Source organism: Nyctereutes procyonoides, unplaced genomic scaffold (genome assembly GCF_905146905.1).
Source record: "Nyctereutes procyonoides isolate TBG_1078 unplaced genomic scaffold, NYPRO_anot_genome, whole genome shotgun sequence".
NCBI classification, from domain to species: domain Eukaryota; kingdom Metazoa; phylum Chordata; class Mammalia; order Carnivora; family Canidae; genus Nyctereutes; species Nyctereutes procyonoides.
In genome coordinates, this window is record NW_026575051.1 from 38984345 (window position 1) to 39004748 (window position 20404).

The 20404-nt window shown below is 37.5% G+C and overlaps 1 protein-coding gene across 3 annotated transcripts in view; it reads left to right on the top strand.

The window, feature by feature from the left end:
- MEI4 (meiotic double-stranded break formation protein 4) overlaps positions 1-20404 on the top strand; it is a 212630-nt gene that overhangs the window by 59085 nt on the left and 133141 nt on the right. For all 3 annotated transcript variants that reach the window (XM_055330348.1, XM_055330346.1, XM_055330347.1), the window contains exon 3: positions 6220-6755. In XM_055330348.1, the coding sequence (XP_055186323.1) occupies positions 6220-6755 (536 nt within the window). The remainder of the gene's footprint in view (positions 1-6219; positions 6756-20404) is intronic.

Genomic DNA, 20404 nt, shown 5'->3' on the forward strand with positions numbered 1-20404 from the left:
GCCTGAGATAACATTTCAGTTCATTTGAAGAGATGCAATTTGATCTCACTTTTTGTTAATATATATATATTCTACATATTCACACCACCAACTATGTAGGAGGGCAGGCATCAGGCAATAGAAATTCCCAGATTAACAAACTCTGTGTCTGTCTTCAAGAATCTCTCCCTTCCAAGAACAGGTTGATGAGTGCAGTAATGGAAGTATGTGTAAGGTCCATGATAGCCCAGATGGGGAATGATTTCCTCTGCGTAGGGCAGAGCAGGGAAAGTTTCACAGAGCATTTGAATCAGGATTTGAAGAATCAGTCCATCTCTGGGTTATTGTATCAGAACATATCAGTGGGAACACCTTGTGCAAATGCAGAATTAGATGAATTAGTTTGGTGTTTTTTTGTAAACTGTAAGGGTTTCATACTACTTACACATAAGTAAGAGTGAGGATGGAGACAAGGCTGGAAAAGTAAACAGGGTCCACACAGTGAAAGAATCTATGGGCCAAGCTGAGGATCTGAGAGGACTCTTATCTGGTAAAGGAAGCCTTTGGAAGGTTTTAAGGATGATAATCCTGTGATCAGATTAGTATTTCAGCAGGATGACTCTTAGGTCAGTTTAGAATATGGCCTAGAAGAAGACAGAATCAAAGGCAGGTCGATCAGTTAGGCAAGGGTGTTGCAGTGATCAATTCAAGAGATATGATGGTGTGAACTAGAGCAGGGGAGGGGAGAAGGGAAGAACAGGTTCACATATGTAATGATGGTTAATTTTATGTGTTAACATGACTGGGGTCACCTAGTGCCCAGTATTTGGTCAAGTGTTATTGTAGATATGTCTGTAAGAGTATTTTTAGACATGATGAACATTTGAATAGGCTGAGTAAAGCAGACCACCTAGCCTAGTGTGGATGGACTTGATCCAATCTGTTGAACTCATGAAGAGAACAAAAAGGCTGAGTAAGAATGAATTCCTTCTTCCTGACTGCTTGAGTTGGGGCATTGGTCTCTTCCTGCCTTTGAACTTGACCTGAAACATTGGCTCTCCTTGGGGCTCGAGCCTTTTGGCTTTCAGACTGGAACTTACACTGCCAGCTCCTCTTTATAGGCCTTTTTAGTCTCACTGGAATATAATGCCATTGCTCTCCTAGGTCTCTGGCTGGCTGACTGCAAATCTTAGGATTTTTCAACCTCCATAATTACGTGAGCCAATGCCTCATAATAAATTTCTTTTCTCCCTCTCTTGTGTATATATCCTATTGTTTCCATTTCTCTGGAGGGTCCTGACTAATACAGGTACAGAAGGTAGAATCAGCAGGACATGGCATTTCAGTCTATGTGGATGGTGGAAGAAAGTTGCCCAGGGTGATCCCTCAGTCGGGCCTGGTGATTAGAAGAATAGTTTTGCTCTTGGCTGAAATTGGCTGTATTATGCTGTACAAACAAGAATTGTATGTTTATGTGTGCAGTGCATGAGATGATTTGTACAGTTTTATAAACAAAAAGTTGATGGAATTTTAAAGGTGTATGGATGTTTTTTAGATAGCTGGTTCTATGGGTCTAAATTTATAACTAATGTAGGGACTGTAGAAATGGGTGACAAAAGGCATCAAGAATTGATGTGGATGTGACAATTTGGGGTGCAGCAGAAAATACATTTGATTCAGGGGTGGGATGTGTAGCTGGTGGGCACAGCTCTGTTTTGTTGAGTATGCTTGAGATCTACTCATAAATGGTAAGTGGGATTAGGATGGAATTTAACAATTGGAAGAAGATGAAGAAACAAAGGTCCAGTGAAATGGAATTGTAAGCCTGAGGTCCGGGGTATAAAAGAGGGACTATAGGGTATTTTAGACAGGATCTGTAATTTTAATTGATATTTTATGCACTTTTATATATGATGTCATGCTTTAGCATAATTTAGATTCTTGGTATCTATTATCATTTAAAAATAATAGATAATATTTCTGAGCATTTAATATGTGCTGGACTCTGATCAGGATCTGTGTATATGTACTTTACTGTCTCTTTAAATCTAATGACAAATATGTTAATTAGATTATCTCCAGTAACTTGGAGAGAAATTACAGTCCTCAGTCCCTTCAGCCCAATAACAAATTAAGAGAGAAACATCATTTGACTCCTGCTTCACCTTAGTCCCTTCTGGAAAAACAGAAATTACAGAAAGTTGCAGTAGCATGGCTTCATTTTCTCTTCTCTCCTTTGGGTACAATGCTTTGTTAGTCAAGCTTCAAGATTTATTTTGAGAAAAGTCATCCAAGCAAATGAGTAGAATCTGAGTAGAATGAGTTCTGTAAGACCCATTTAAAGAGCCAGGGGTATGTACAGAAGCTGGCATGGGAACACACAAGCCTTTTGCTGTGGTTAGAAGATGATTGGACTTGGAACCGAGTAATTGGTTTCACTTCTCCCTCTGTGGCTTTTCTTAGACCTCTTAATCAAGTTGAGCCTGCATTTCCTTATTGGTAAATTAGGGATAATAATAACACATGTTCAAGGGTTGTTGGGAACAATTGAATTATTTGATGTGAAAGTGCTTTGTAAAGTGAAATGTGAATATGAGATTCTTCTATTAATTTTGACCGAGTGACTTTAATACTGTAAGCCATATTGCATGAAGGCTCACTGTGGTCCTTGCTGGTGGAGTTTATGCATTACTTTAGGGCACCGAGAGGACATTGCTCTATGTGTGGTTTCCCACATTGGCATCTTCAACATATGCCCTCATCAGTCTTTTCTGCAGGTGTAGAAATGAAGCAGCCAGGGAGTGTGATGGTCAGTGTATATTCCTATGCCCAGAATACATGCACTTGTAGAACTATTCCTGGCAAATATGTACCTATCAGCACTTGAAGGAGATGGGATGGAATGGTTATGACTTGCCAGGAGATAACGCCAATGAGGAGTAAAAAGCAGAAACAAGAAAACAGCTTTTTGCTTCCCAGTCTAGTTGTTGGTAGAATTTATTTTATGTCTTCTGTAAAATCATCATCCATGAAGTTCAGCTTACCTTGATGGAAAGTTGAGTAGGTTCATGAAATATTTAAACTTATGTTCACTTCCTTAGTGAAGAACCATTTTGAATTCCATGAAAGAAAAATATAATCTATCTAAATAATTACTGTAATCCCTCACCCTTTTGTGAAGGGTGAGAAGTCATTTCAAATACTTATTCTTGCTCATAAGAAAAAGAAATTGTCTGGTGGCTTAAAATGAGCAGGCTGTGTGCCTGTTTTAGTATAGAAATAGTCACATATAGTTAAATGCTTCACCAATAGTTCGCCGTTTGGGTTACCACCACATTTATGAACTTACTGCGTTTTCCCCTTACCACAGAGTACAGATACTGTCGTGATAATTAGCAAGCACATAGTTGCACATTTCTGGTGGTTATAGCAGACATTTGTTAATTGAATGAACTCTAAATCAAAGCCTGATCTTCTCATTTTGCTTCATCATCACCTTCTATTTGTATTGAGGGACAAAAGAGCAACAAATCAGATTTCCAATGTAAGATGAGGAGGGTTCCTCTTATCATTCTTCCCATGCCCTGATCAACCAGTATCCCCTCATCTCTAACTTTAAAAAATGACTCTGGTGAATCTCCTTTAACTTCCTGTATGCTAAGGGTATTTTTTTTGTATTCTTTTTTTACATCTCCTATACATTTTCATTCTCTTTCTTTTAGCCTCAAAGGAAAAAAAATTACTTCTGCATCCTGTATCGTTAAGTACAACCTATCCACTCGGGTCTTTGACTCAGTCTCCCCCTGCCTTTTCCAAGGCCAGGCCTCACCTGGCTTTTTAAATTTTTCTTATAACTCCAAATTTTGCTTCTGTGTTGTTTTTTTCTTCTTAGTCTATAATTGCTCAAGCTTCTCCTAATTTGACATGCCACATTTGCCTGCAATTACTCTCCCATTTTATATTTTCCTGATCCAACTCCTCAGAAGCCTCGGCCAGTCTTCTCTGACTTTCTGCCCAGTCATTCCTATTGCCTTCTGGCCTCTGTCCACCACCCTGCCTGAGCAAGGCTTTTGTGGATCCAATCACTGGTGATTTTCTAATGAGTAATTCCAACATATTTTTTTTTTCAGCTTTGTATTTTATGGACTTCTCTACTGCATGTAATTCTCCTTGAAACTTTGCCCTTGATTTTCATAACACAGTCATTTTTATTCTTTTTGTACCTCTTTAATTGTTCCTTCTCTGTCTCCTTAATTATTTTTATTCTCTAGTCAGCCCTCAAATATTGATACTCCTCAAGGTCCCTCTTTGATCTGTTCTAGTCATTTCTCATGCTCTTTCCAAGTGATCATAACCATTTTCATGATTTCATATACCACCTACATACTGATGACTCCTAAAAATGTGTTTTCAGTCTGGACTTTTTCCCCACCCTTAGGCTCATGGGACCAATTTCTAGGTCAGTCTCTTTGCCTAGAGTTTCTCCAGTTGCTTCGCAGTTTATAAGACCAAACCTGAACTCCCATCATTTCTCCTAAGCCAGTTTTTTTTGTCTGTGTTTTTACCATTTCAATTAGTAGTGCTGTCATTTACCTGGTCACCTGAGTCAGAAACAAAGGAGAAATTTATTCCTACCTCAACTTCATTGCCCATACCTAATCAGTTTGCTGGCTTCTAGATTATATTTTGATGTTTTATATTTGTTTCCTTGGTCAGCCCCTTCCTTTCTTTTCCACAGCAACTGCATGGTTCATTTCTTTCATCATCTGATATTACGACATCCTTCAATGTCTCATTGTGTCCTCCTCAAATCTGCCTTTCATGCAGCCAATAGAGGGAGTGATCTGTGAAATGAAAAATAAAGCCATTTCTCTTTCTTGCATTACACTATTTAGTGTCTTTCATTGCTGGCAGCAATATTTCCCAGCCTTGGTTTCATAAATATATGCATGTACTTTAGAACATTCAATGAGAATTTCTCAATTTTGTGTGTATATTTTACTGATAATCATTTTACAGACAGTAACCTTATTTGTGTTTATGATGGCATCTCTGTCAAAGAATGACCTAAAATTACTAGGTTAGCTTTAACTGCAGTATCTCTCAGTCAGTATCAGAAGATTCTGATCCTTCCAAGGATCTATGAGATCTCACTCTACCTATCCATCTATTTATCTCTCTTGATACAGATGTAGGTTTGCTTGAATAATTATAAGTACACACACATATGTATAAGTTGTTTACAGGTACTTATTTTTATATATCAGGTATACATGTGGATGTGTAATTTTTCCAAAGGGGTCTTACATTATTTAAGTTTGAATTACATTCACTCTTCCTATATTCTAAGCCTATTATATGCCTTCTAAGATCTTTGATGAGCTGACCTCTACATATTTCTTTCTTTTAGTATCTTGCTTCATATTTTCTGTAAATGAACATCAAACTACTTATGGCTCCTTATACACACAAATGCTTTTATTTTCCTTAAGTCTATGCTTTAGCTCTTACCTTTTGGTATATGGAATTATCTTCCTGCATTCCCCTAACTTTTAACTTGGAATGCCTACATTTGCTTTATAAACTAGTTCCACCATCACCTCTTCTAAGGTGCACTAATCCAACCAGGGCACGCTGTTCGGTGGTCCTCCTGTTTTCCTAGTGCCCTGAGCACATCTCTGTCTCTGTATACATCTTATTGCCCTGTAGTTAGTTACCTGTTGGAATCTCTACCAGTTACCTCCTTCAGGTCTTGTGGTTTCTTCTCTGTGTCTTTCAAGAATGGCACATAGTTGGATGAGAGATAGTGACCTGAAAAAATATGGGGGAATCACCTTTACTTTCTACTGGAGCTCATTCTATAGTCAGCTTAAGCAATTTCTTTCACAGTTTTTCCTCTTTTTGATTTTTATGCTACTAGTTTTTAAATGTTTAGTAGGTTTTTCCATGCTTCATTTAGTATTTTAAGTATTTTAAGTTAGAAAATATGTCTAGTTTTATTGTTGTTGTTGAGAAAGAACAAGCACAAGCAGGGTGGTGGGGGGAGAGGGAGAGACTCCTAAGTAGGCTCTACATTCAGCATGGAGCCCGACATGGGGCTTAATCTCACAATCCTGAGATCGTGACCTGAGCCAATTTCAAGAGTTGGACACTTAACCAACTGAGCCACCCAGGTGCCCTTCTCTAGTTTTTATATGAAGAAATTGACAGATAGATAACACTTATTCCTTTCTGTTTCAGGAGACTCAACTTCCCAGTTGCAGGCTCAGGAACCTGGAAGTTCTGAAAATACATTAAGTCAGCTGGAAGATTCTGGGTGTGATTTATCAAATGAGGAGAGGAGTGAACCTTCAGAGATGCCCCAGCATTTTGTGGAGAGCTGCACCCCCACACCCTTTCTGCCCCTGCCCATTGTGAAAAGACATGGTGCCACTGTGGAAAATCCTCTGTTTTCCCACATGCAATTCTTGCAACGTCTACTTGAACTGAAGAACTTGACAGAATCAGGGAGTCTGAAAACAGACTTAAGCCACTTTGAAAATGACTTTTCCACAGTATCTGATTCTGTTTTTCAGTTGCTGGATGGCCTGATCACTTTTTACCGTAAACCCAAATTTCCTTTTTCAAGCTTTTGGGCAGATGCTGTTGATACTTTAGCTGGATTGATCAGTGATTGTCACTTATCTAATCATATTCTTAAAAAGTGTTCCAAGAAGTTAGAAGAATTTGAGAAAACCCTACTACAGGTTATTTTAAGGAGCAACCATTTAAATCGGGTAAGTATTAAATCTCTTATTTTCATGAAATAATATGCCAATAATTTTGGTAAACATTCCCATTGGATGTTGATTGCTGTCCCTTAAGACTTGTGGTTCAGAGGCTCCAGGTAGACCTTTTGCAGCCATCTGTCATGCCCCCTTCTCTGGCCTCTGCTGCAGCATCGTTCTATTATCCATAGATGGCTCTGCTTCCAGCTTGTGCTTCTCTACTTAAGTTATCTTCCCTGTTTTTTATTGCTGTCCTTGAATTCTTATCTTCTTTTTCCCCCTTGCCTATATTTACTTCCTATTGCTCATAAAGTCTCAATATTTTTCAAAAAACCACTAGCATTTAATGGTTTCCCAATCTATAACTTCTATGAGTGTTAAATTCCTCATGATGGATTACCTGTACTGTATTGAATTTGTTCTTTTTCTGGCATTAACTACCAGATGCCTGGAGGTCAAAGAATATTTTTCTTTTCTTTTAGAATTTCCATTGTAAGTGGCATAATGCCCCACGGACCCTCTGCAGTTGTGGATTAAATGAGTAAATCGGCTGAAGAACACTAATATAGGGCTTTATTTTTTTTTTTCTTATTTATTTAAGGTAACTTAGTAAGGTTGACTCAGGGATTCTTTTTTAACAAATGACATTGAGGTAACCTGCTGTTGTTTTGCTGTTTGACTTGAGACATAATGGATAGTTTCTTTTTTGTATTACTTCCTATCTTCCTTAGTATCTGATCCTTTGTTTGGGAAACTCCAAATGTATTCACATTTTAATTCTTCTAATTGACTACTAAAAATATCACGAGGAGACTAAAAGGTCTATCTTAACTTATTAACCGGTGTTTCACTGCAGGAAAAAAATTGTTAGACCTTGTTTCTTTTGATACATCATTGTCAAGTGTTTGTCCTTACTGCCATTATCTGAATTTTGTATGGTGTAGGCTTTACCTGAATTTTTAAAACTAACAAAATTTGATCTAATACCCTAATTTGTTGCATATACATTTGTTCTTCTCTGTTAATGTATGGTTTGACCAGTATTATAGAAAACATTATGATTAAGATTTTGGCATTTGTGAAAGGTGAATTTTCTGTCTGGCAACCTGAAATTTTTTTCTACCTGATATGATCAATCAGGAATTATATATCAGATTTTTCATAGTAGTATCTGAGGTATATAATCTGTTTTCCTCACCATTAATAAATATCTCATATTTAGGGACGCCTGGGTGGCTCAGTGGTTGAGCGTCTGCTTTTGGCTCAGGGTGTGATCCAGTAGTTCTGGGATCGAGTCCCTCATCAGGCTTCAGGCATGGAGCCTGCTTCTCCCTCTGCCTGTTTCTCTGCCTCTCTCTCTGTTGTGTCTATCATGAATAAATAAATAAAATATTTTTTAAAAATATCATATTTAATGTTTAATCTTTTTGCATATTTTTGCTTTCTTTTAAAATTACTTTAAAAAGGTTTTATGTTGACTTGGAGCCTTCCAGGTACTGGCATTTATATTTTTTATCAGTTAACAGATTGATGCATATATATTTTTCAGTCTATTGTCTTTCACTTAAGGATTAGAATACCCATAAGTAGCCTTGAGACTTGGATGGAGGGAGTATGTAGAAGCTTGTGATGGTATGGGTGGATCTGAAGTGTATGTGCTGTACCCAATTTGCCTTGGTGCAAGCTGTTGTTGAATAGTTGGTCAGCAGTGGGGGAGTGAGTGAATGAAGGGCTTTGGTCTTTTTCTGGAGAAGTAATTGTTGCATGTAGTGAAAGTAGAATCATAAAATTGCTCACTGCATTTAAAATTAAGATGGTGATTCATAAATAAGTTTTAATGATATTCTCTCTGGGAATTTTTTTTTCTTACCAGTAAAAGCTTCTTAGATTAAATCATACAAACTTTTGTTGTCTTTATTACCATCATCATCATCTTCCAGATATGTTCACAAAGCTTATTTTTTTAAAAAAATGACTAATGATTGCTCTTTGTAAGTGCTTTTTTCTGTCTTTTTTTTTTTTAGTTTCAAGAAAGAATATATTCTGATATGAAATATAGGATAGCTCCTATTGCATTTTTTATTGTTACTATTTTTGATTAATACAAAATGCCATGGTTTAGAAAAAAAATCTGCTTCTTTGGGAAAACCTTGTTTCCATGATTGGAAATGTTTAAATTGTATTGCTTAGAAACGCCAACCCTGCTATTCATTTTGTTAAAGTTATGTCTGTGCAATGTGCTAGGAAAAGTTGTGGTATGAATATTTAATAGTCTGACAGGGATTTCATGTATTTATAAATCATCTATAACCAGGTTTTAAATAAAATATATATTTTTTACATATTCTCAATACATTTAGTAGTAAAATTATTATGGCCATAGCTTAGTTTTTCTTTAACGATCAACAAGAAGTTGGCGTCTTTCAGAATCTTAAGGTTATTAGTGGGAATGTCAGTTATGTCAGGGCTATATATATTAAGGAGATAGAGGATTGAAATGAGACACCATGGAAATTGTTTTGAAAAATTCCCTAATTATAGTTTGTTTGAAATTATTAAGTTTTGGGGGAAAATAAGTTTTGGGAAAATACATGTATGATTTGTGATTTTTTCAGATTTGGATAAATCCTATTTATTTTTGTGCTATAGTATATGCTATCTTTACTTAATAACAAATTTTTAGGAGTTGTTATCTTAGTATTATGTCTATATCATATTTTTAGGATAACTGTGAGTGTGGAACTAGAAGGTAAAATCCACAATGACATATTTGACAGGTGTCTTGGAACCATATGGCTTACAGAGGTCTGCACTAGGCTTGCTCTGGGGGTCCTGGGAAGCAGTCTTGACTTCACTTGCCTTCTGCTTATAGGCCCTGGTATGGTATGTTCTTCTTTTACCTGCCTCCTTGCCTTGGGGTCAGGAATGTTTGCCTTTGAGATATTTAATGCCCTTTGTTTGATAGCCTGACCTTTCCTGTATTTCCAGACCTCAGAAAATGCTTATTTCTACGATCAGTTATTTCTTCCACTTATTTTTTCATAAGCCTGGATACTGTCATAGAAGTTAAGCACCAGAATGATCCTTATGATTCTATTTAGATTTTGCAGGGTCTCTGCTTAAATTTTAATTTGTTTTGAAGAGACAGGAAAGATTATATTAAGTTAAATATGAAAATCTATAGTTATCTTTGAGCTTTTAGGTACTTAGCATATGTCACTAAATCTTACAGATACACTAGTGAGTTACTTAGAAAACGTTCTCTTCAATTTCTTATTTTTTTTAAATTTTATTTATTTATTCATGAGAGACAGAGAGAGAGAGAGAGAGAGAGAGAGAGAGAGGCAGAGGCACAGGCAGAGGGAGAAGCAGGCTCCATGCAGGGAGCCTGACGTGGGACTCGATCCCAGGTCTCCAGAATCACGCCCTGGGATGAAGGCAGGTACTAAACCGCTGAGCCACCTGGGCTGCTCCAATTTCTTATTTTTTAAACCATAAAACAACTCTTGGACATATTAGTTGTGAAATTGAAAAAAAAATTGACTCCCAAGCAGATATTAAATTAGAATCTTTTGTATATATGGTAGTCAGAATAATGATCTGCCAAATATGTTCACATCCTAATCCCTGAAATCTGTAAATATTTTAAGTTACATGATGGGATGAGGGTGGAAAATTAAGGTTGCTGATCATGGGATGAGGAGATTAGCCTGTGTATCCATGTGGACCTAGTACTCACAGGGTTTTTGTAAGTGAAAGAGGGAGGCAGGAGAGTCCATGTCCGAATTGGACAGAAACTTAAAGATGTTGGCTTTAAAGATGAAGGAAGGAGCCATGAACCAAGAACTGCAGATTGGAAAAGGCAAGGAACTGGATTTTTCTTGAGAGCCTTCACAAAGAATGCAGGCCTGGCAACACCTTCAGACTTCTTTTGGCCCAGTGAGACCCACTTCAGACTTCTAACTTCTAGAACTGTGACTAAATAGATTTATGTTGCATTATGCCAGTGCAGTTGTGGTAGTTTGAAATGGCAGCAACAGGAAATAATACACGGTGCTTAATACTTTTACATCCATTATGTCATTATATATTTATAAACAACTCTGTGAGATAGGTATGGTTGCCATTTGTTAGATAAGAAAAATGAGGCTCAGAGAGATTTGCCCAAGGCCTCCAAACTAGTTAGCCCTGTGAACACTAAGCACCTACTGTTAGAGTTGAATGTGGCACTGCTTTCCCTTTTCATTCTTTCTTCTCAAAAACCTCAGATTTGGTAAAACTGAACCAGATTATAGGATATATGCAGATATTGCTTATATAATCCCCACTGCTATGGTCTGTATGTTCATCCCTTCCTGTCTGGATTCCTGAAAGGAAATTAATTTCCTTTCAGCTTCCTGACTCACCTGATCCTCCTCTAACCCATTCTCCTCAGCACTGTCAGAGTGATCATTAAAAAATGCCAAAGATCCTTTAGGGGCTCCTCTTGGACTTACAAGAAAGCATGCATTCTCTTGATGGGCATTGAGTAATGTATGGAACTGTTAAATCATGGTGTTGTACACCCGAAACTAATGTGACACTGTAAGCTACACTAGAATTAAAGAGAGAGAGAGAGAGAGAGAGAGAGAGAGAGAGAAGACGGAAGCAGGCAAGCACACATTCTTCACCGCAGCCCGCAAGGCCCTTCTCTGCCTGGCCCCTATCCAGCCTGTTTGACATTGTCTTTCTGTGTTCCCTCCTAACCATTCTTCACTCCAGTCAGATGGAATTATTTGTAGTTTCAAGTACTTTCTCTTCTCTTCCTAGTACCTGTCAAGTCTCTTGGCCTGGGACAGCCTTCTTCTCTCTGGTTAGTTCTACCTATCCTTACAAATTGAGCTCTAGGGTTAGCTCCTCAAAGAAGCCTTCCCTCCCACCCACCTTCCAACTTCTTTTCCTTTTGCAGGTTAAATATCTCTCATGTAAAATCACCACAGTGCGCATAACACTGTCCAATAGCTACTGACTTGTTATTCTCCTCCACTAGAATCTGTATTTGTGGCTATATGCCGGGCCTTCCTCCGTTTAGATCCTCAGGGCTCACCTTGGTGCCTAGCAGTGGGCTGAGGGCATCTCATTATAGCCTGGAGAGGGTGGAAGTACTAGGCTTCCCAGTTGGCCTTTGCTCATGTGAGTGGGGTGGGGCACAGTGTTTTTTCTGTGGCGTTTGGCTGTTTGTTTGGAGATTATCTCTGAAAGCCTTCCATCCTGCTAGGCAGCCTCTTCTCTGCCCTTTGGCTTTTGTTGTTGTTATTTTTGTTTTGTCCATGCCCATTAACATTTCTAGGTCGTTGGCTTTTTTCACTCCAAATCTGGGACATATGAGGCAAAAGGAAAACCATGGAACTTACCATTTTGTCCTTTTGTCTTAAGCTGGTCTGTTAATCTTCTCAGGTTTGACTTATAGATAATGTCCAGAGTTTTCAGTTGTACTTAGTGAGAGGAGTGGAGATAAGTAAATCTACTTCCCAGGAGTGGAAACCTATGAATATATTTTTATTTTTTTTCTTTCTTTCTTTCTTTCTTTCTTTCTTTCTTTCTTTCTTTCTTTCTTTCTTTCTTTCTTCTTTCTTTCTTTCTTTCTTTCTTTCTTTCTTTTTCTTTCTTTTCTCTTTCTTTCTATTATTTTTTATTTATTCACTAGAGACAGAGAGAGAAAGAGAGAGAGGCAGAGACACAGGCAGAGGGAGAAGCAGGCTCCATGCAGGGAGCCCGATGTGGGACTCAATCCTGGGTCTCCAGCATCAGGCCCTGGGCCAAAGGTGGCACTAAACTGCTGAGCCACCCGAGCTGCCCTATGAATATATTTTTAAAAGTCAGACAATATTCTATACTTACAACAACAAAGAGCTAGTCCTGTGGCACACCCCCTCCTTAGTATCACCCCTCAGAGACCAGCACTACCAGATCTTGACTCCCATTCTGCCACCATTACACCTGTGTTTTTAAATAAAAGGGGTACCCTGCTGTTTCTCAGATTTTCTCTTTCTTTCTTTCTTTCTTTCTTTCTTTCTTTCTTTCTTTCTTTCTTCTTTCTTTCTTTCATGTATGTATGTATTTAAATTTTTATTTTAGGTAGGCTCTACCTCCAATGTGAGGCTTAGACTCATGACCCCGAGATCAAGTGTTGGATACTCTACCAACTGAGCCAGCCAGGCACTCCAGTTACTCTCCTTTTTATCTGTTCACTTTGTATCATGGAAGAGAAAAATTTATGTCTAATGTAGCTGCCCTCCTCTACCTACTCTCCAGACATAGGTTTTATCATAAGTTTCAGCTAAATCAATATTACATATTTATGCTATTATAAGTATGTAATTTTATTAGCATGGAGATAGATACTACACAGTGATTTCATTTCCTATTTGTACAACTTTTTTCTAAAGATAATTGCTCAGAATTACTTTTTTCCCCCTATTTGCTTAGTTTTCTATGTACCCATAATTGATTCTTCTTTCAATCACTGTGATAGGGTTATAAACATCTTCTCAGTGTGGCCAAACAAATTAAACCATTTATCAGGTCCATCTCTGTTTAAAGAAACATGTCCAGCAGCCCTCCATCTTCCTGTTCTAATCTGGGCTGATGTTCCCTATGTTTTCTGCTCAGCATTACGCCAGGGGCTTCTTATCCTTTAATTGCCACCTTGGAATTCTCTGCTGCTTACTTGTGTTGGATCTCATAGTCCTGGATTTCATATATTCTGTTTCTTGGTTTATAACTTCATTTGGTGATGTATATTCTTTATGAGCTAACTTAATATGGGTTTATGGGTTATAAACTTTTAAAATATTTGTTTATTTAAAATATTTTATTCTAACTTTAAACTTTATTGATGGATTAGAATTGATTTCCCGGTTGGAAATCAATTTTCCATTTTAAGACATTTTTCTGCTAACTTCTATGTTCGGGTGTTGCTAATGAGAATTCCACCATAACTGTGACTTTAATTCCTTGAATGTGATTTAGTTCCCCACCTTCCTGTATTCCCAGAAGCATTTAGCATCTCTCTTATTTCCATTGTTTTGTAACTACAGGGTGGTGTACCTCAATATGGGTCTTTTAAAACTCCTTTTCATGAGTTCTTGGTGGGTTTCAGAGTCTGATATTTCATGCTTTGGTTCTGATTTTCAAAAAATTTTCTTGTGTATTTCTTTTTTATTTTTTTTGTATATATATTTTATTGGAGTTCAATTTGCCAACATATAGCGTGACGTCTAGTGCTCATCCTGTCAAGTGCCCCTCAGTACCCATCACCCAGTCACCCCAACACCATGCCCATCTCCCTTTCCATTTCCCTTCCCAAACCACCCTTTGTTTGTTTCCCAGAGTTAGGAGTCTCCCATGTGCCGTCACCCTCACTGATATTTCCCACTCATTTTCTCTCCTTTCCCCTTTAATCCCTTTCACTATTTTTTGTGTTCCCCAAATGAGAGAAACCATATAATGTTTGTCCTTCTCTGATTGACTTATTTCACTCAGCATAATACCCTCCAGTTCCATCCACGTTGAAGCAAATGGTTGGTATTTGTCATTTCTAATGGCTGAGTAATATTCCATTGTATACATAAACCACATCTTCTTTATCCATTCATCTTTCGATGGATACCGAGGCTCCTTCCACAGTTTGGATATTGTGGACATTGCTGCTATAAACATTGGGGTGCAGGTGTCCTGGCGTTTCACTGCATCTGTATCTTTGGGGTAAATCCCCAGTAGTGCAATTGCTGGGTCATAGAACAGTTCTATTTTTAACTCTTTGAGGAACTTCCATACAGTTTTCCAGAGTGGCTGTATCAGTTCACATTCCCATCAACAGTGCAAGAGGGTTCCCCTTTCTCCGCATCCTCTCCAACATTTGTTGTTTCCTGTCTTGTTAATTTCCACCACTAACAGGTGAGGTGGTATCACATTGTGGTTTTGATTTGTATTTCCCTGATGGCAAGTGATGTGGAGCATTTTCTCGTGTGCTTATTGGCCATGTCTATGTCTTCCTCTGTGAAATTTCTGTTCATGTCTTTGGCCCATTTCATGATTGGATTGTTTGTTTCTTGGGTGTTGAGTTTAATAAGTTCTTTATAGATCTTGGATACTAGTCCTTTATCTGCTATGTCATTTGCAAATATCTTCTCCCATTCTGTAGGTTGTCTTTTAGTTTTGTTGACTGTTTCTTTTGCTGTGCAGAGGTTTTTATCTTGATTAAGTCCCAGTAATTCATTTTTGCTTTTGTTTTCCTTTCCTTTATAGATGTATCTTTCAAGGAGTTGCTGTGGCCACGTTCAAAAAGGGTGTTGCTTGTGTTCTCCTCTTGGATTCTGATGGATTCTTGTCTCAGATTTAGATCTTTCATCCATTTGGAGTTTTATCTTTGTATATGGTGTAAGAAAATGGTCTAGTTTCATTCTTCTGCATGTGGCTGTCCAATTTTCCTATCACCATTTATTGAAGAGACCATCCTTTTTCCAGTGGATAGTCTTTCCTGCTTTGTCAAATATTAGTTGACCATAGATTTGAGGGCCCATTTCTGGGTTCTCTAGTAGGTTCCACTAATCTATGTGTCTGTTTTTGTGCCAGTTACCCCACTGTCTTGATGATCACAGCTTTGTAGTACTACCTGAAATCCGGCATTGTGATGCCCCCAGCTCTGGTTTTCTTTTTTCAATATTCCCCTGGCTATTTGGGGTCTTTTCTGATTCCACACAAATCTTAAGATGATTTGTTACAACTCTGTGAAGAAAGTTCCATGGTATTTTGATAGGGATTGCATTAAATGTGTTAATTGCCCTGGATAGCATTGACATTTTCACAATATTAATTCTTCCAATCCATGAGCATGGAATATTTTTCCATCTCTTTGTGTCTTCCTCAGTTTCTTTCAGAAGTTTTCTTTAGTTTTTAGGGTATAGATCCTTTACCTCTTTGGTTAGGTTTATTCCTAGGTATCTTAGGCTTTTGGGTGCAATTGTAATGGGATTGACTCCTTAATTTCTCTTTCTTCAGTTTCATTGTTAGTGTATAGAAATGCCACTGATTTCTGGGCATTGATTTTGTATCCTGCCACATTGCCAAATTGCTGTATGAGTTCCCGCAATCTGGGGATGGAGTCTTTTGGGTTTTCTATGTAGAGTATTATGTCATCGGTGAAGAGGGAGAGTTTGACTTCTTCTTTGCCAATTTGAATGCCTTTTTTTTCTTTTTGCTGCCTGATTGCTGAGGCTAGGACTTCTAGTACTATGATGAATAGGGTGAGAGTGGACATCCTTGTCGTGTTCCTGATCTTAGGGGAAAGGCTCCCAGTGTTTCCCCATTGAGAATGATATTTGCTGTGGGCTTTTCATAGATGGCTTTTAGGATGCTGAGGAATGTTCCCTCTATCCCTACACTCTGAAGAGTTTTGATCAGGAATGGATGCAGTATTTTATCAAATGCTTTCTCTACATCTGTTGAGGGGATCATATGGTTCTTGTTTTTTTTCTTGTTGATATGATCTATCACATTGATTGCTTTACGAGTGTCGAACCAGCCTTGCATCCCGGGATACAACCCACTTGGTCATGGTGAATAATCTTTTTTTTTTTTAAAAGATTTTATTTATTCATGAGAGATAGATAGAGAGAGAGAGAGAGAGAATAAGATATAAAATGTTTATGTCTTCTTTGTTCCCTGCTTTGCCTCTGTTTTCTTCTGGTCTTGATTTCCCCATCTGGTTGATCACCATTTTTTTCATTTTTAAGGCTTTTTGGTGCCTTGAGTGAACCTGGGAAGACGGGTAATATGTAAGAGAGTCACGTGACAAATAAGTTGTAGAAGCATGCTGAGTGGTATGCAAGCTCTTCCAGAAGAGGCAGTGAGGTAGGAGGAAGCCTGGAGAGCCCTGGAACAGGTTTGCTTTGGGAAGGAGTAGAACTTAGCAGTGAATGAGCCTAACTGATGGAGAAGGGCCAGGTCATGAAGGCTCTTGATGTTATGTTAAGCACTTGAATATCTTAAGATATACAGTTTAAAATTGCATGCATGATTTTGTATGTAGAAGCCTATGCTCTTTTTCCTAAAAAGTGCTTATAGTTTTTATAGAAGGATATTGTGATCCTCAAAAGTAACAATGTCTGGGAAATCATTAGAACTGGTTGACACATCCTGCTCAAATAAATCTTTTTTTCTCATCTAAGTTCTACCCAAATTCCAAAATATGGCTCAAATTTCACTTTACTCTTAAATTATTTCTTATCAAACTGATCCTGAAATGGGCTTCTCTTCTAAACTTCTGTGGTGACTATGGTCTACATTATTCACTTTTCAATTTGCCACACGCTGTTTTATTTAAGCTTATCTAGTATGGCTTGGATATTTAACTTTTCATATGTTTTCATCAGAGAGATTAACAGGTTAAGTTAGAATCCCCAACTTTTATTTACTAGCAGTGACCTGAGACAAATTAACTCAAGTTCCACATCTAAAGATGAAGATAATAAATATGATTATTTCCTAGGGCTGTTGGAGATTTTCGATGGGCAAATGCAAATGAAGTGCTTGGCCTAATATTTGGTATCATATAAGCAGCTAATATATATTTCTTGTTGTTACTTGTATCTTGAGGAAGGGTCGAATCTTATTCTCTTCATTATTGCTAGTACAATGCTGAGCTCATGTTGGAAGCAAAATGAGGCATTTTTTGTATTGAAAATAAGACGCTGAAAGTAAATGACAAGTTATGGTTCATATGTGCCTATAACTTAAATACCACCTTCTGACTTTTGGTCAAATTTTTGTGTATAGTACCTTCCTTAGCAGCACCTCTGTCTTACTGGCACTGTAATAGCATTCCTGAAGTGCTTCTGTGTACCAGGTAGCTAATATCATCTGGTGATGTCACTAATTATCCATCCACAGTTGCAGCTTCCCACTGACTGATGAGCTGAGTAGACATCGTGGGCTTTTTTTCTTTCTATATTAACTATAGAAAATCCATTGTACATTAATTATTTGAGTGTCATGGTTTCACCTACCCTTTGCATCAGTCCCTTCCTGTAGAGCTATATTGGGTTGCATCTCTCATATTGTCATTGATTTTATAGTTGACAAGTCCCTCTTAGACAACCATTTTTGCTTAGCTCACCAATGATGCGGCCTTCAGAAAGCATGGGGTAAATCAGAAGATACATTTCATGAAATCAAGTATCTTGTTTCACCAGTGTGAACCTCTTTAAGTTGTATTTTAAAGCTCATTCATGCCATGATTATATCAACCAGTAGAACATACTAACTTTTAATTTAATTCTGTTCAGGTAGCAACATTTGTTATCTATTTCTCTGCTGTGAGTTAGGACATCATTTTAGTAATGACGTAGGCTTTTGCTCCTGAGCTGACTTTTCCAAAGAGCCTTATGTTCTGCTGCTTTTGTTTTGTCATAGGTGTTCATCAGTTTCTTGCTGTTTGCCTTAAGGATTTTAAAGGCTACTCACAGTGTGTTTTGTTCTCAGATATTCCTGGGGAAATAAAAATGGAATTAAAGGTTAAGGCTCCATGCTCCATTTCATCTTCATGCAGAGCTGTATTTAAATAAAAAAATAAAAAAAAAGGAAAGAAAAATCTGGGCTAATGTTCCTGCAGTTGTACTTTAATTTAATAAGCATTTACTGAAACAAGTTGTATCATAAACTCAGATCTTAATACTTATTTTGACCACTGCATCAGTGTATAAATCAAACATTCTTTGGATTTTCAGAAGTGTTTGACTTTCAGTGCACACACAGAGGAAGGAAGAATAGACAGAGCTGATCTCTGTTCAGTTAAGGTATACTTGATATTCCAGTATCTCTTCCTGAGATCATTAACAGCAGTCTACCTTCATATTATACTTTATAGTTTGTAATACTTTCACCTGGGATTTATTACTGGTTCTGACAACAACTCTGTGTCCTGGTTGTTATTATTACCTTCAACTCATAGGTGAAAAATTTGAGGGCAGGTGGGTTAAAAGACTCACTGAAAGCACTTAATTAACCAGTCATGGAAGACCTGGGTCTCAAACCTGTGTGTCCAGCCACAAATTCTTCCCTCATTCTACTATATCTCATTTCCATCTTAACTGAAAGAGTAATTTTTGTATACTTTTGTCCCAAATCCAAAAGAAATGAATTGACTTCTATTAATGAGTTAAAAATTATTAGAAATCAAAGACCTTACCAATATTTATCATGATTTTATGAGAATATTTATAACTTGCTTGGATAAGTTACTGCATTTTATTTTGTGCAGAAATTTATGTTTACAGAAAGTGTAAAAGAAAATAAAGTACTGTGTATTACATTATAGGATCAGCTGTTCCTCATTTTCTTTATTGGCTATAAATAACAAATCTGTTGAAACTTTATAATCGCATGTAGAATCTAGTTTCTAATTGAATATAAACTATGTGCTTTTGCCTGTGTCTACATAAAAATACAAATGTTTTCATCTCTGCTTTAACAATATTGTGAAATACACTTTAAATGTTCTAGAAGCTTTATAAATGGGATTTTGAAGCTATCATTTTTTAGTTCAGTTTTTCCATTGAGTTCAAAATCTGCTTAGAGTAACCCCCTCCCACTCTGCCTGTATTTATCAATAGTTATGAGTTGGGAAAACTTAAATCATAGCTATCAGATGTGAGGCCTGGAAAAATCAAACATTTCTGAGAACATGAAATTGCCTCTCATTTATTTATAGATGTAATGGTTTTACAGCAGAACATTTTGAGCATACAAAGATTAACCATTAACCCACTTACTTGTTTTTTTTCCATGGTACTTTTCTAGGGCTAGGTCTCTAAAGTAAAGGGATTCCTCTCATGTGCTGGGTGCTATCATAGATGCTAGATATAGTCTGGTAGACGAATGGGATTAGTCCCTGCCAAAGGGAACTAATGATCTAGATAGCCACTGAATAAATGAACAGGTAATGTAAACTGATACAACAGGTATTAAAAAAAGAAAGAAAGAAGAAAAAGAAGGAAAGAAAGAAAGAAAGAAAAAGAGAAAGAAAGAAAAAGAAGAGGGTACAATGGGAGAATAAAAGAGAAGACCTAATTGAAATTAGTGAGACTTGGAAGGTTTCATGGAGGAAGTAGCTTTAAAATAGAAGGAGCAGGAGTTTGGGGTAAGGACTTTCAAGACAGTGGTCATAACTTGTTGCTCAGACAGGATGAATCTGAGTAATTTCTTGAAGGGGGGCAGTGTGCTCAAGTTATGAGAGTGAAAGGCAGAGAGCTGCATAATGCATAGAAAAATACAGACTGCAATGTATTGATAGGTTGCCTGCTATATTAATTTCTTAGGGGTGCTGAAACAAATTACCACAGACTTGATTGCTTTTAAAACAACAGAAATTTTAATTTTTACCCTTATAGTCCTGGTGGCCACCTCTGAGGTAAAGGTATTGACTTGGCCACGCGCCCCCAGAGATGCTAGGGGAGAAGTAGTTCCTTGGCTTTTACAGCTTCTGGTGGCTGCTGGTATTTCTTGCCTTGTGGCTACATCTCTGTTTCTTCCTCACACTCCCTTTCCTACTGTGTGTCTAATCTTCTTCTGTCTCTATCTTCTAAGGATCTAAGTAAGGGCATTTAGGGACTATGTAA